A 17,710-nucleotide genomic window follows, 5' to 3' on the forward strand; every position below is an offset into this window, starting at 1 on the left:
CACATTCGTGTGAGCATCCACAAAATGCAATAGCTTGAATGGGTCAATACCAAACAACTCCAAGACAAATAGTCTTGTTAAAAAACAACGCACAAGGGGCGTTTAGTTCCAGAATGTAAAGGGAATTTGATGGAATGCAATTTGGATTTTCTTCCATACCATGATAGGTTAACAGTAAAAATTCTAAATTCCATTCCACCAAATCTACATACATTATGGGAACCAAACGACCCCTAAACACAATCTACGGTCATGGAACTTTTAGCTATGCACTTTGCAAAGTCTACTTCTATAAGCACAGTCTAAAACTATTAGTGTTGCACTTTCAACATCTATGAGCTCACATAATTAAGTATCTATATATGTGCTACATTAACGAAAGAAAATCGACCGAAAAATAAAATAAAAAAAGATACTACCTTTTGTCTAATCTGATACGTCTTCTCAATATCCCTTTTCCCATCATCTTTCTTATCATCATTCTCATTATTATTATTATTATTATCAGCTAACTTCGTATTGATGACGTCATCATTGGGTTTGTTGACGTCAGCATCGGGTTTTGCAGCGTCGGAAACGGAAACATGGGTATTGACGGCAAGGGAGATTTCTTTCCGGAGGTTTTAGAGTTCGTCAATGGCGGCAAGAGCAGAGGTTATCGGTTGCCGGAGTTTTAAGAGTGCATTGATTTTGGTGACGGAGTTGCCTTTAAGTCTGGTGAGCCGGTTAAGTTGTTTGCGTAGGGTGCGGATGCGTTTGTGGATTGAGGTAAGAACCTGGCCGTTAGCGGTGGTTGATGGTGACATTTTAAGGGCCGTTAGAAAAGGGTTTGTACGGAAGTTAGAAAAGGGGGGAAACAGACTCTATATAACGGCTGTCATGGGTCAGTTGGGCCTAAAACCAAAGCACGAATCAATGTGTTCAGTTTTTAAATCCAAAACCGTTAAATTCAATTTTGGTTCGGTTCGGTTCGGTTTGTCAGTTTTTTCAATTCGGTTTGGCTCGTTTCGGTTTTGGTTTCTGGAAAAAAATGGTTTTTTTACGCTTTTTGTATATTATTTATGTTATAAATTTATCTTTCAATTTACAATATAAGGAAAAATATGATATAAAAACTAAAAATAAAAATGTAATATGATATAAATATATACGTAATAAATAATAATATATTGGGTTCGGTTAGATTTTTGATTGTTTTTTGCATATAAAACCGAAATCCGAACAAATCCGTTCGGATTTTAGAATACGAAAACCAAAAATCAGTTTCATTCAGTTTTCGGTTTTGCTCACCCCGAATTGGGATATTATTCATCTCTTCATCTTTACGATTATTATATGTATTACTTGACCCGAAATACCACTTATTGCCACAACCTAGATAGATTTTTTGTTTACGAAAAGGGTTGAAGATCCATATGAGTCCAATGAAAAGGGTGAGGAAAAAGTTTGAACCTTAGTGACTCCAATAATGACTTGAAACTCATGGGACCTTCCACCTTGGGCCACTGAAGCGTTTGATCAATACGGCTCCATTCCACAAATGTTGTGTCATGTCCTTTGCCTACATACTTCCAAACATGATATCCTTCAAAGGAGCAATAAACTAAAAAATTTGACATAACACATTCTATATTTCTATGTAAGCTGTCAGGTACTAACCTGAATAATTGTAGTTCCGAACATGCTAGTGACGTACGTTTTAGGAAGCTCATGGTAAGTTGGTAAGACCGAGGTGTTCACTTAGTGAAGGACTATAAACATGCTACAACCGGCGGCATCAAATTAATTTCTGGTGCCGTACGTAGATGAATTATAAGAAAACCTAACAGGTCAAGTTAATCCGTAGACACTTCAGGAAATGGCACATTTTGACCCGTTAACCAATCAACCCATCCTTTGAGTTAATTATGTTTAGCTGTAAGCCTTTGATCGAGTTTCACTTCTTTGAGCAGATGAACTCTGCCATCAGCATTCACTGGTACAGTTATTGTCGCAATGAACCATTCTAGTATATATAACACTTGTCTGTTTATATGAAAAATTGAAGAAAATACTGACAATAAAAAAAATATCCCCAAACCAGGTACTCTATCCTATCCAAACAAAGCTTTCTTAAAAAAAGAGCTTCTTTTTCAGAAAACTTATGCCCAACCCTGAAAATCCCTTGTGAAAGAGTCCCCTAAGGCCCTAATACATAATTTAGGATTTTTAATTTCAAAGTTGTTGAAACAAAAAGGTTCTGTAAATAAGTATACTTTGTCAAATAAAATTGAGTTAAAAGTGGAAACACTTTCGGCCAATATATAAAACTAATCAAACTGATTCCTATTTATAGTACTATATGCTATGTCAAATACTTCGTAGAATTCTGAGTTAATAGTTGAAGCACTTCCGGCCGGCCAATATATCGAACCAATTAAACTGATTCTTCTTATATATATATATATTGCTAAGTATAAACTACTAAAATGATCGAATGCTAATTAAGGAACGGTGTTGACGTCGAGCAACACGTACTATGATATCATAGTTGGTGACTGCAATTTGGATAGACGTACATGCGCGCATGATATACTTGTAAATTTGTAATATCTAACACGTACAGATCGATACCAGGACACAGGTAACTTTTGTTTTTTAAATTAGATATTAAATATAGTTATATATGTTTTTTTGTTGAGATATCTATATTTGCTTTTGGGTACGTTGCTGGCGAGTTGTTCAAATTTGTCGCTTTGATTTTGATAGCAAGACAACGTCGTCACAAATTCACATTGAAACATATATCTGCTATATGCTATATATATAGTCGTTTGATCCGTGTGTTGACATGATATATAACATGTATAATACTCGTACTATTATAATTTGTTAATTACCTTCTTTTTTTTTATACCTAAGTCATTACTGTAGATTATATTATCCATTAGGATGAATACATCCAAGATTGATGCACAAAACAAAAAACATGAAATTCTCAATTCTGACAGATCAATATGTTGTTAAACACTTAAATAATGATAATTAGTTATACACTATATTAATTTTATAGATTTTTAATGCATCAAAATGAAGTTTTAGTATATTCACCGTGTTCTCATTTGATTGCCCCCTCTCTCTCTATATATATATAACCTTATATATATATGTATATATACATGAATGAAATTAGGCAAATAAAATGTTTTTGTGTCGAAATTTATTTATAAAAGTTATCATACTTGAACCATCAATTATTTTTATAAAAAGGAAAACATGAAACTAACTTGTGGTGACTTTGGAAAAAAGTTAGATGGCATAGAAGACACAAGTTACTTGGTTGAAGTATGTACGTGTTGCATTCTACCTTGCAGCCTTGTGGATCAAACTCGAAGAAAGTTATTAAGATATGGAAGTTGTTAAATCCATGAGAGGCTTGGCCATGGATATAATCAGCACCCTTCCTCAAGACATAACCACACGAATTCTAAGTCGTATGCCCATCCGAGATGCATTGAGGACAAGCATTTTGTCAAGAAAGTGGAGATATTGCTGGAGGAGAGTTTCTACAATCTCATTTGAAGACAAAATGTTTGAAGGGTTAAACTATAGCAAAGAAATTATGAAGCATAAAGTTGCTAATGCCATCTTCCACGTTTTGCTGCTACACACTAGTCCGCTTCTCAAGTTTTCTTTATCAATAGATGTTGACATGGAATCTGAGCTCGACCAGATTATTATCTATCTCTCAAGGAGCGATACATTGCAAGAGTTGTCCTTAGAAAACAATTCAGCCAAGCACTACAAGCTACCTTGTTCCTTTTTTTCATTACGAGAATTATGGTACTTACGGGTCACAAATTTTCATCTTGGGACTTCGTTAACATCCAATGGGTTTAGTAAGTTGACGTGCCTGACGTTGACCAATGTGGAGATTAGTTCCCATGCGCTAAAATATTTGCTTACCAACTGCCCGCTACTCGGGGAATTGTATTTGGTAAGATCCATTTGTGCTTATGATCGAATTAACTCTGTAAAATAAAGACCTGCTATACTAAATGTATTTTAATGCAGCTGGGAGACGAGCCAAAGATGATAGGCGAAAATAGCGTCACGTCTGTTGAGTTGTATGAGTGTTTGCCTTCAATTCAGAAGTTGGGATTTTCAGAATACTATCTGAAGGTAATATTGTCCCAGAAATCATTGTCAATCCATGATCAAGAATCAAAACATAACTATAAGAACTTGAAATGACATAATATTCCTTTCATAGACCATCACCACCGCCACGAGTCGCCATTCACCTCCAACATGTTGCAGCTTCCATAGTCTGCCGTATTGCGCTGTTATCCTACTAGTATATATTTATATATGTATAAGGTCTATGCTAATTCTTGTTTTATGTATATTATGTTTAAGTACTTCGGTGCAGGTGGTATGCCACATAAGCTCCCAAATTCATCATTCCAAGTCAAATATCTCATTTTGAGTTTGTGCCTAAGGGATCGAGATGCTCTTTCAAGTGCCCTTTATTTGATTAAGAACTCCCCAAATTTAACAACACTTTCAATCAAGGTAATTAAATAATGCAATAATGACATATCATATCGTTTACAACTCTTTTCTTTTATGACATGTTATCTGACATGCATGATATAATATGATTAAAATGGGCAGACAATTACTCGACCAACTTCCACGGATCCTCTTGATCTTGAAGACTACTCGGACTTGAAGTTGGATCATCTTCACAACTTGTGGATGCATGGTATCAGAAACTTAGATATGGACTTAAAATTTCTAAAGCTCGTCTTGGCTAAGGCACCTGTGCTAAAGAAAGCCTTTATGGAGCTTGACTATAATCTTCCTCTTTTATCAGACCTACAGGTGTTGGCAGAATTAACAAGGGTGCCATTTCCATGTGCATCATCTTCAGCACAATTGTTTATTGAACGCCCAAACACTTCCCCTTCCTCCTATCTTCCTTTCTTTCTACCAGATATGTTTACTCAACACCCAAACATTTGCACATTTGAACCTTGGTTTTTCTCATGTTTTTACCAAAATAAGAGTAGTGAGTGATGAACCCGCTACCATTTTTTCGCTTGTTTGTTGCGGTGTGTTTATATTGTTGTTTACGGGTCGCGTTTAATGCCCTTGGATGAGTTTATTAGATACCCATCATTTCTTAATTAATTAATAGAATACATAATCCTATAAAATAAGCTTGATAATTATGATTGTTAAATTCACCCTTAATTGGTAAAAATAATTGAATTGATACCGAATAATTAATTGAAAAAGTTCTAAAAACATCATAGAGTTAAATAAAAAACAATCTTGTAGTAAAAGCATAGTTTTTGGGAAAGAATATTAAGTTAAAATAACTTTAAAAAAGATAAATAACCTTATTGGTGCTATTATTATACTAATATAGTTATTTTTTATCTATTAAATTAAACAACAAATCATTTTATTGGTTTCATCAATTAAGTATTTTTAATCAGATATTAAATTTTATTAAACTACACAAAATTCACTTTCTTCGATGTAGGCTAAAGTAAGACTTATAATGACTATGTTATTGTGTTGTTTGAATGCCAAATGTAAATCGATCATTAGATCATGATCGATCTTGGTAAGAGAAATGATTCACTAAGTTTCACATGTATAAAACAAGTATAAGAGCATCAGGTATGGATACAGCACGCAAAATTATCCAGAACACCATCTCAGTGCCACATCAGCTTTTATCATTTTATCAGTTTTTAATAGTTATGGATGCAGAACATCGCATAACGCAAAACAACCAATTAATTATATTATTTATGTTTGCTTTTTCATTTTCTTTGTTAAAATATATTTTTACTACCACATCATGAAATATCTAGTAGTATAATGGTGAAAGACATTCTTCTTCTTATCTTTTCACACTCACCCTTTAACATTATCAATATCACCTACCAAGCTACCTTGCACTACCATCCTGTAAATACTACTAGTATATCTATATTTTTGGCAACCTTAAATGAGGATGAATGAAGAAAATTGAAGTACATGTTCCATTATCACCAAGAGACCAACCATTGCGAACGTGTTGTGTAATTTCAGGTTACGATATTTCCGGCAATCTTCAACAATGACGAAAAGAAAGAAACCACACTTCATGTTATATATATATATATATATATACTCTTTATGTATAGAAAGAAATACAAGAAAGGAAATAAAAAAGAAACTGATGTGATGATGTCTTTAACCAATTCACTAAAAACAAAAGAAATCGAGAACCCCGGACTTCGGCATGTAAACCAAGAATCTTGAAGTCCGGTACCGGATAGGGGTGGGATGGAAGGGAGCTCGGCGCTGATTGCCATGTAGATCTCCGGGATCGGCATTCTCTTTTCATACCGTATGCTCTAAGAACTTGGGAAAACTTATGTACAACAGGCTATACCTATCTTGGTTATATTTATTTAAATTTTCTTTAAAAGAGGTTACAAATTACGAAATTAAAACTTTGAATTTTTTTTTTAATAAAAGTTACATTTTGGGGGGTGGGGGGTTATGTATGTATATCAAATTCGAAAGTTTAATTTGTTATTTTCTCAAAAAAAAAATAAAATCACATGGTTGTATCCAAGGTAGGTACAACCCTGCTGTACATATTATTTTTCCATAAAACTTATTAATCATGGTGACCATCTTTATTCATCCGTACCGAACACAATGCATAACGATTTATAGTTTGTTTTATTTGAATTAATGTGTGTATTGTATAATGTATGTATTTATATAAAATCATTTTCATACCAAATTTACATTCAAAGCCAAACCAAGCTTCTTCACTTTGTACCAAATAATGTACCTGGCCAACACAATACACCACCAACAAACTATGCTGCAAATCAAAGACCTCCACCAAACTCAAAACCAGAAGGAGAAGGATGGTTGTGATACCCAAACAAAATAAACATCTATAAGCAGAAAGAAAAAAGACCAAAACAGTGAAACAGTTGATTCCACAAATCCGCACTAAGATGGAGAATGTAGATATAAAATAGTGCTTGATTTGTATGTTTGGATGTAAATATAGTTATGACAATGTGAGGGGGTCTAGTTGCAATTAGCTAGACTTAGATAATATAAATACCCCTTCACCTTCATTATTTTGTAACCTTTGCCAACTTTAATTCCATACATCTCACTTTCCCATTCTCTCTTTAAAACACACACATACATATTCAAAGGTTCCACTATATACACCTCTACACATATATATCCATATTAATCCTTATATAACTACATATTAATCATGAATTTCATTGTATTACAATATATATTAATAGAGTAATTAATCAAGCCTTTTAAATATATATAATATATATTATAAATTTATAATAATTATAATATTTGTCTATTGAATGGACAACAAATAATTACAGCGTACTCTCTAAGGAGTAACAATTGGCGAAAGGTCATCGATTAGGTGGTTAATTTTGCCGTACGAAAACTTTAGACATCTCAAGTTACTCTAAATTTGGGAAAACCCAATAGCCCACATATTTTCGAGCTTATTCATAAAACCCATTTATTTCAAGGATTGGATCAAAATCTCCGAATAAAATATAATTAGCTAGGCATACCCTTAATTTTATTTTATTTTTGAACGACAAATTTAGATTCAACGACATGCCCCTTCATATATCAATTTCAATTCCAGAAGAAACTCACACTGGAAAACTCATGTCTCCATTCCTAAGAGCATGTTCTGCATATCAGGATTTGAACTCAAAACTTTTTCGTTTCAGACTCCATATAGCAATCCATCTATTGATGATTGGTAGGCATACCCTATATATCTATATCTATACTACTATATAAAGCAAACTGTCCTTCCCCTTTAAGTAATTAAGAACCTGAAATGACCATATTACCCTTCTTATTTATTCACTAATTTAAACATCTTTACCTATATACCTATAATACCCTTAATAAAATAAACTACAACATAGATTCTCCAATCCTTAAATAACCATATTAACCCTTACCGCCGCACATCTTCGCCACAATTGCCGCAACCACACCTTTGTCGTTACCACCATCACCGCTGCATCGTGCGGGCACCCCATCTCATTTACTTGACAAATTGCTTCGAGTTAAAAGTGGAAACATTTCGGGCAATATATAAAACCAAGTAAACTAATTAATTATTCTTATCTATAGTATACTGGGTACCTTTATATACACTTTGTCAAATAGAATTGTGAGTTAAAAGTGGAAGCAATTTCGGCCAATACTTCTCATCGGCCAATACTTCTCATCTCATCTCATTTAGTGCTAATTAAGAATAAACAACTAAAATGACCGAATGCTGCTAATTGAGGAACAACGCCAACGAACAACACTATCACCTATAGTTGGTGACTGCATTCCGACCCCAGTTTCGTTAATTAGAGGTACGTAATATATAATTCTTGGCTAAATATATATACATATATTTTTCTTTTTTTTTTTTCTTGAAAGGCTAATTCTTAGGCTATAGAATTTTTGATAGACATGCGTAACTTGTAACGCATCCTGATACACATATGCATGTATGGACCTTTTTGGTTTTGTAAATTCGTAGATATATATTAGCTACACTACAAGAGAGTAAACATATATAATTAATCACACGCTAAATTCTTATAAAATCATAATTTAACAAACATCAATAAAAGAGTTTGAAAATGATAATGTATCATTTTTTTACAATCTTTTAATTTGTGATTATTTTAAGCATCATATACATATAACATATCAATAATATCTTTACTTTAATTTAAATACATCATAAGATATTAACAATGTAAAACTAAAATTCTTATAACCAATATTTATTACGTTATATGACAAAAGAAAAAACCTATAGAAAATCATAATTTGATAACGGAATTAAACAAAAGGAAAGATATAAGAAAAAAAAAATCAAAAAGTAATTTTTTAAAAAATAATATAAAATCTATGAATTATTTGGTATAACTATTTTGATAAATTAATTACCTTATGTAATGATAAAATTATAAAATGTAATATTTATTTTTCATAATTAATGATTGAATTTACTAAATCAAAATTAAATCTAAAAAATTAAAGAAGTATATATGACACATCATCATTTTGATCTAATAACTCTAAATGAAACTTATACTTCATCTAAGGGTCCAAACTTCCAAGAAAAGTGGCTTTTGGCGACGCCAAAAGTCGTCACCGTATGTAACCTTTGTCGTCGCCAAATCTTCTTGCGACGACATCACACAACATCGTTACTTCATCCCCTATCACTTTTAGCGGCGAATTTTGTGACAACCGAATTTTTTTTGAGTAAAAGCTTAAAAACTAAACATTCGTCGCTAAGTTCATCACAAACAATTTGGAGAGACAAAATTCAATAAAGGAGGGAAACCAAAAGGGGAAAATACATACCTAAAATTCCTAAAAAAGGAACCTATTTTGTTTTCGTTTATTTAAAGGATACAGTTTTCATAAATTTCTTAATAAGGGGAAGATCGTTAGTTTTAGACGCCAGTCAGCCGTTAACATCGTCGGTCTGCTTACGTGGCATTACTAAAACAACTATTCATCTTCTTCTCCCCCTTTCCACTCCATCCGCCGGCAACCACCCCCTGCAGCACCGCCGCCGCCTACCACCTCTCCCTCGCCGGAAAACAGATCCGGCAGTCACCACAAACAACACTCTAGGGTTTTCTTCAACTCTAGACTTCAAATACTCCATAACCACCACTGCTCTGCCGCTGGTGCTTTTGTTCGACTTCCAGCCGCCACCACTAGACTCCATAATCTTTTAAAACAAAACTCATTTCTTTTCTCTTTAAAAACCTAATGTTTTCTCTCTTTTCTTCCCGTCGTAGCCACGTACCGCCGTACCATCACCACCCTACGACAGTCCAGGAAGAAGGAGGAACGTTCAAGCTTCTAAACCGGTCATTACAGATCTGTCCATGCTTAGTTTTCATGTCGCAAACCCTAAAAACGTTTCTCACTTGTTCCTTACCCTCCTGGATGATTATGGAGTCGAGTGGTGGCGGCTGGGAGTCGAACAGAAGCAGCAATGGCGGAGTAGCAGCAGCAACGGCGGAGCAATGGCGGTGATGAAGTATTTGGAGTCTAGAGTTGAAGAATACCCTAGAGGATTGTTTGTGGTGGCTGCCGGATCTGTTTTCCGGCGAAGGAGAGGTGGCAGCGGCGGTGGTGCTGCAGGGGGTGGTTGTCGGCGGATGGAGTGGAAAGGGGGAGAAGAAGATGAATAGTTGTTTTAGTAATGCCACGTAAGCAGACCAACGATGTTAACGGCTGATTGGCGTTTAAAACTAACGATCTTCCCCTTATTAGGAAATTTATAAAAACTGTATCCTTTAAATAAACGAAAACAAAATAGGTTCCTTTTTTAGGAATTTTAGGTAAATAGGTTACCTTTTTAAATTCAGCGATAATGTTGCGACGAGTTTAGCGATGACCTTTGCTAAGCAAAAATAAAAAGAAAATATCTTAGAAATAATGTTGCGACAAGTTTAGCGATGACCTTTGCAACATCTAGTGCGGGATGAAATTTAATTGGAAAAGGAAATCAAGAATAGGTTTGCGATGCATTTGAAGATGAATTTTGCGACGACCAGATTTTCAACGTCAAAAGTCGGGTTTTTTCCGTCATTTAGTGACTTTTGGTCTTCGTTACCAAAAGCCATTTTTCTTGTAATGAAATAAGCAAATTAATTCTTATGTGAAGCACAAATCAAGATGCCAACCAAGAGAAATCATATCTTTTCTTCTCTAGGTTATATATAAAGATTCAGTACTATTGTTTGTTTCTTGTTAAGACATTTGCATTTGCTTTGGGATCGCATAGAAGACAAGCATGAAAAGGATAAGTAACTTGGTTGAAGTATGTGTTGCATTCTACCTTGCAGGCCGGCTTGTGGCTGGATCATCAAACTCGAAGAAAGCCATTAAGATATGGAAGCCGTTAAATCCATGAGAGGCTTGACCATGGATATAATCAGCACCCTTCCCCAAGACATAATTACACGAATTTTTTTATTTTATGCCGATCCAGGATGCATTGAGGACGAGCATCTTGTCAAGAAAATGGAGATATTGCTGGATGAGAGTTTCTTCAATTTCGTTTGATGACAAAATGTTTAAAGGGTTAAACTATAGCAAAGAAATTATGAAGTATAAACTTGCTACTGCTATCTTCCACATTTTGCTGCTGCACACAAGCCCGATTGTGAAGTTTTCTTTATCAATTGACGTAGAAATGGAATCTGAGCTGGACCAGATCATTATCTATCTTTCCAAGAGCGATGCATTGCAAGAGTTGTCCTTAGAAAACAATTCAGCCAAACACTACAAGATACCTTGTTCCTTCTTTTCATTGCAAGGGTTATGGTACTTACGGGTCACAAATTGTCAATTTGGGTCTCTGTTAACATCCAATGGGTTTAGTAAGTTGACATGCCTGACTTTGATCGATGTGGAGATCAGTTCCCAGATGCTTAAGCATTTGCTCACCAACTGCCCACTACTTGGGACATTGTATTTGGTAAGGTCCCTGAACGCTTATGATCGTATCAACTGATCTATCAAATAAAGACCTGCTGCTAAATGTTTTTTGATGCAGCTGGGAGACACGCCAAGAGTTACAGGCGAAAAGGGCCTTACGTTTGTAGAATTATATGAGTGTTTGCCTTCGATTCAGAATTTGGGATTTTCAGAATACTATTTGAAGGTAATATATTCCCGTCAGAAGAAAAAAATTGTTTTATTTGTTATACTTTACTACTTGTTTTATTTGAATCATTGTGTGTGTGTATATATATATATGTATAAGGTCTATGCTAATTCTTGTTTCTGTATCTTGTTCAAGTACTTCGCTGCAGGTGGTATGCCAGAGAAGCTCCCAAATTCATCTGAAGTCAAATATCTAATTTTGAGTGTGTCCCTTATGGATCGAGAAGCTCTTTCGTGTGCCCTCTATTTGATTAAGAACTCCCCAAATTTAACAACACTTTCGATCAGGGTAATTAAATAATGCAATGACATATATGGTTAATTCATAGCTATTTTCTTTTATGACATGTTATCTCACATGATATAATTAATATACTTATAATGGGCAGTCAAGTAGTCGATCATCTTCCACGGATTCTCTTGATCTTGAAGTCTTCCCGGACTTCAAGTTGGATCATCTTCAAAATTTGTGGATCGTTGCTATGAGAATCTTGCCTATTGAGTTTAAATTTTTGAAGCTTCTCATGTCAAGGGCATCTATGCTAAAGCAAGCCTTTGTGGAGGTTGATTCTAGTGTTTATAGTCTGGAAGACCTGAAGGTGTTTAAAGAATCAATATGGGAGCCATATCCGATTGCATCATGAACTAACTTTGGCAACAAGAACTAATTATTGTCGTAATAAGGAGAATCAAACTATCAAAGTACATTTCGTTTAAGGATTTCTTTGAACATATTTAGATGATGTATGTTTTGGTTAATTATCTAAATTACCAATTAACTAATTAAGCGGTCGTCATTTTATCCTTGCTTCATATATGGATTCCCACATAACGAAAAGTCTCACCCTTTATGTCCTCATCAGACTGGCTGGGAACGGAAATATATTTCTGCTGATCCACATTAATTGCAGAAACATGTATATTGGAAAATTGGTGACTCAAAATGCCCAAATATTCGAGTTTTGAATACTGCTGCAACAAAAGTGATCAAAACTACTATATAAACCCTCAACTTCTTTAAAAGAATTCAACAATAAGTATTGTCTCAGAGTATGAGGAGCAAGGCTTCCTCTTAAAGCCCTTCATAGAGGCATCTCATGCCATGTGGCATATTAGTCATTATGGGGTTTTCCCCCTTATTTTCTTGGAGCAAGACTTTAAAAATAGAAGCCCCCCTATTTGTCTTTTTATGATGGTTTATTATATAAAAAGTTGGTTTAAAAATAGAAGCCCCACTTTATTGTGGTCTCCCCCTAGCAGGTCACTCTTTTTCCTCTTCAAAATGGAAGCATCCATTTTTACACCCTCCGCTTTTTTTTGACGTCGAATGCCCCTCGGGCCAATGTTCAGGGTGTTCCGGGACCAAAAAAGTGAAAAAATGACACTTTGTTCCGGATAGTCTTAAGCCCAATTCCGGATAGTCTTAAGCCCAATGTTCAGTTGTTTCATCCCAATTCCTAATGAAGATGAGACTTTTTGTTGTATGATGGTAAATGTCTTTCAAAATACTTTAAGAATGGGTGAATATGAGTCAAATAATAACATGATAGATCAGCTACCCATTACTCGACCCATCTAACTCGCCCATATTGCCACATCTATGGATCGAATTACCCATTGATCATAGACACGATGTTATGTTACAATTCAAAAGAGCCGCCGGCCTCGTATCACAAATAACTTGATGAAACACATCTTTCTTTTCAAGTTTAGTAAATACAGGTTATATATTACCTGCTTGAGGTAAAACAAGTTTGTCAACATCCACCACCAGCCTACTAGCCGGCGTGGAAATGAGAAGCCACTTTATGTGCTTTTCAATACATCACTTAGATCACCAACTCACACAAGAAATATAATAATTATTGTTTATATGGTTTTTATTTTATTGACATACAACAATATGAAAAAATACCTTCATTTATAATAATAATTTATAAATGATTTTTTTTTCAATTTTATTTTTAAATTAAACGATTGCCTATATTTGAACTATTTAAAAAAATTAAGCAAAAACAAAAATATGTTTTTGTTTAAATTAAACTATTTGGTTTCGGTGTTAAACCAGTTTGATTTTTTGTTTTTTCGCTTTTGACTGCAATATCAACACCTTTACGTATCATTCTTGGATTTAACTCTAAATTAAGTCAATTGAATTAAAGTTGAACGAGACACTTTGAGTTTATTGATGAGAAAAATGATATTCTTACAACACATTTTTGCCATCTATAACAATACCTGCAGTTGTATTCTATGTATAAAAATCTATACATTTATTATAGATGTCAAAATTCTGTTGTAGAAATATTACTTTCCTTAATGAGGTGAAAGTTCGATTTTTGTAGGATTTTCATCAAATTGGTGCACCGTGATGGCTTCCATTCGAATCGAATAATAAAATAGTGGTCAGATGTGGATTTTAGCCTACGGTGTTTGGTTGACGGTTTAATTTAAAAAATAAAATAAAATTCAAAATCATAAAAATATTTCGAGAAACGTTTATCAAGTGGCTCAAATTTATGTAAAAAATAATACTACTAGGGTTGGTTTGGTGTGTTTGTGTGGGTCAAATTAAAACAAAAAAGTCTTGTAAAGTTGGCTCCATCTAATCTTCTATGATTAACAACAACAGCAGACCATATCTCTCTCATCTTCATTTTTCTTCATCATCAATTGCAAATTCTAGGTTCATTTTCTTTACACCACTTAATTAAATAATTAATTTCATATCTTTGTTTCAATTCAGCTCAACTTTATATATCACTTGATCAATTATTTCATTTTGTTAAAATAAAAAATAGTTGTTTTTCATAAAGTCAACTAAGTTCATTTCTTCATATTAATTCCAAATTTCTTTTATTTGTTTCAGATTTTTGGTACAGATTTAAATAAATTGAATTTCATCTTATCCCAGATCCTTTTCGGTAAGGTTTATTTATTTATTTATTTATTTTATCATGAATTTTAATTTTAATTATCTGTAATATTATGTTTTGTGACTGTATTGTATTTTAAATTTTTTTTATTAGATGAGACACCAAAATACCAAATGAATTTTAGTTAATTAATTAGTTAAAATAATAGCTTATGATAAAGTTAGGATTTTGGACCTCAGAATTTAAAACAATAATAATTTGTAATATACATCAAAAAATAAAAATATATAAATTAGGATATTGATAGTTTTATTGTTATTTCACATATAAATTGTGTATAAATTTTGGTTTATTTTTATGTGAAAGAGTTTAGGGATTTGTAGTTATGAGCTTTACGTTCGATTTAGCTTATTTGCTCGGCATACCGGCTTATTGAAGTTTCAAAAAGCGGTTTTTGAGCTTATTAACTTTTTGTAATTTTGATAAGCTAGTAAGATTAGAATATAAGCTAATCTAGATTAGATACCCTCTAAATATATGATGATCTGGTTGCTCTCTTTGTAACGTTTCGATACAGAAAAAATATGTTGGTTTTTTGAGTTATGTATTAGAGTTACTACTTACTATGATGATATCGAAGTAAAAAGGAGATTGTTATGAGGGCTATGTTGGATATCTCATTATTACCTTTCTTTTTGTGTACTATGTGAATATCGGTTTTTTCAGGCTGAACCATGGAGCAACCAGTAAGGTGGTTACTCCTTTGTGACCTTTTTAGTCACTGGTTCGAGTCATGGAGACTTCTTTACGAAGATTCTCGCTCCATTCCCCGGAAAAGCTAAAGACGGAATCGCCTTGGTGCACCGGGGTTTCCTTTAGTTTTTTGGGTGGATTATTGTATAATGTTTATATTTTTTTGTTTAGGACTTTTGTTTTATATGTTTTTTTTGTCTTGCGGGTTTTTTTTTGCAGATACATCAACCATGAGTCGATCAGAGGGACCTCACCGACCATTTCTTCCTATTGGGAATCCGTTTAAGATGATGATGCATAAAAGCTCTCATCAACCATCAACTGTACTAACTGCTTACGAAAAAAACTTAGCCGAAAGGTTTCGCCAATTGAAGCCAAATAATGCAAACGATGTCATCACCTTTTCATGGATGAAATCTGCATTAGGTTCCATTTGTGAAACACTTCATGACGTTAGAAAGCTAATTGTAGATTTGGAACTTCCGATATGTAGTTGGGATATCAAATGGGTTGATATGTACTTAGAAAACAGTTTGAACTTGCTCGATTTTTGCAGTGCTTATGGAACCGATATTGTTAGGCAACGATTTGGTTATGTTATGTTAAAATGTGCATTACGTGATTTGGAATCTGATCATCCACAAAAACTCATGCAAGCATCGTCTTCTCTTCATGAATGGAGGCAATATCAGAGTCGTTATGACAACTCCAAGTTACAAGATTGTTGTGACATAATATGCAAGCTTGAGGCGACACTCAACTTACCCAAGATCAAGAACATACCCAAAGCCAAGGACTTGGTCCGAGCCATGTATGGACTGAAGGTTCAAACGATGTTCATCTTCAGCACCTGTGTGGCTGCATTTTCAACTTCCCCTAGGCCTCTTGTAGAGTTGCAGGTACCAAAACTATACTTATGGCAAGAATCCTTTACCGATTTGCAGACTGTTATAAATGGTGAAATCAAGATCATATATGCTACCGCAAAGTTTTCTCCATTGAAAGAGCTTCGAATAATTGACCAAAATGTCAAGAAACTGTACCCGCTGCTTCATGAAGGCTTGGGTGAGGTTACACAGGAAGTTTTTGACGGGTATTGTTCCAATTTAATGGAAAGTAATGAGAAGTTTCTGAGCGGTTTAGATGAGCTAAAATCAGAAATGGATCATTTCTTCAAAGTAGTTGTAGACGGGCGAATGGCGTTGCTGGACAATTTCCAACAGCAGCCACCCAGGTGCGGCATCCAGCAGGTTAGAATGTGATTCCTGGTAAAGTTTTCAATTATTTTTCATAGATATGTATATGTTTATTTAGTCGGTTATGTACTTGTCATTTTTGTGTTGGTTTTTGTTCGAGTCTCTTCAGCGGTTGTTTTCGTTGTTAGCTTATCATATATCTTATGTTTCTGCGTTAAACCTCTTGTATATATCTACTGGGATGTCATAGAACCTTTCATAGTTTATAGTTTATAGTTTAAAGCGTATAAAAAGTATGTCGTCATTTAAAGACTAGTTATTTAACAAATCTTTTCCATTTCGCAAGTCATAGCAAAGAATCCTAGCAATCAAAGTGGATTGGTTCAATCATAAAAAGATGTAAATATACATATGTATTCACATGGTTGTGTATATGTGTGTATATACATATGCATACTTGGTAGTGCCGATGAAACAAAGAGGATATAAAATGATCACATTACAGGTTTGAAATGGGTTATGATCAAAATGAACAGACTCGCATTTGTTTATAAAGTCCTCTGTATCACAGAGTTTGTCATTGTTTGCTGTCCTCTTGCTTTTTCGACTCCCTGTTGCAAGCCGAGGGTTTCCCATCTTTGTTTTTTGGGGTTTAGTTGAACCATGTTTCAGTTTCGTATGGTCTGAAACTGGAATTTTTTTTTTCTTTTGCTGTTTAGTTGAACTGTTACAGTATGTCATTTCAACAAAACATTAGGCTTTACAATCAGTTAGCTAAGCAAAACATTTTGAGGTTGATCTTTGAGTTTTGGGATCAAACTTGTTGAAATCTTCGTAATGATGATCTAACACTCGCCAAGGGATTTATTAACATTATTATTGGCTCATATATAACTTTCCAAAATCAAGTATACTTTCACATTACATTTTGGACAACACGGTTTTTTTTTAAGCAACTAAATTAATGCATGAATTCCATCCATATAATAAAGTGTCAATCATGGGACTTACAACTATAGATCAGCGAGTGATCACACATATACGACATCGAAATTTTGACCAAGAGAAAGTGGTTGGAATTATGGATGGGAAAGTTGGAGAACATAAGTAGAA

The 17,710-nt window shown here is 34.0% G+C and overlaps 3 protein-coding genes across 3 annotated transcripts; all 3 read left to right on the forward strand.

Moving 5' to 3' along the window:
* The first annotated feature begins 3,388 nt into the window (after window positions 1-3,388).
* LOC122597241 (F-box/FBD/LRR-repeat protein At1g13570-like) lies at window positions 3,389-5,062 on the forward strand. The gene is made up of 4 exons (XM_043769859.1): window positions 3,389-3,976; window positions 4,054-4,161; window positions 4,399-4,554; window positions 4,657-5,062. The coding sequence occupies exons 1-4, from the start codon at window positions 3,389-3,391 to the stop codon at window positions 5,059-5,061; spliced, it is 1,257 nt and encodes a 418-aa protein (XP_043625794.1). The 3' UTR covers window position 5,062.
* A 6,868-nt stretch (window positions 5,063-11,930) lies between these two features.
* LOC122595010 lies at window positions 11,931-12,451 on the forward strand. The gene is made up of 2 exons (XM_043767289.1): window positions 11,931-12,061; window positions 12,162-12,451. Exons 1-2 carry the CDS (start codon window positions 11,987-11,989, stop codon window positions 12,414-12,416), a joined length of 330 nt encoding a protein of 109 aa, XP_043623224.1. The 5' UTR covers window positions 11,931-11,986; the 3' UTR covers window positions 12,417-12,451.
* A 1,897-nt stretch (window positions 12,452-14,348) lies between these two features.
* On the forward strand, window positions 14,349-16,934 carry LOC122595439 (protein BPS1, chloroplastic-like). The gene is made up of 3 exons (XM_043767797.1): window positions 14,349-14,458; window positions 14,642-14,696; window positions 15,621-16,934. The coding sequence occupies exon 3, from the start codon at window positions 15,632-15,634 to the stop codon at window positions 16,661-16,663; it is 1,032 nt and encodes a 343-aa protein (XP_043623732.1). The 5' UTR covers window positions 14,349-14,458; window positions 14,642-14,696; window positions 15,621-15,631; the 3' UTR covers window positions 16,664-16,934.
* Window positions 16,935-17,710: the final 776 nt, after the last annotated feature.

The sequence above is a fragment of the Erigeron canadensis genome, chromosome 4 (assembly GCF_010389155.1).
Source record: "Erigeron canadensis isolate Cc75 chromosome 4, C_canadensis_v1, whole genome shotgun sequence".
NCBI classification, from domain to species: Eukaryota; Viridiplantae; Streptophyta; class Magnoliopsida; order Asterales; family Asteraceae; genus Erigeron; species Erigeron canadensis.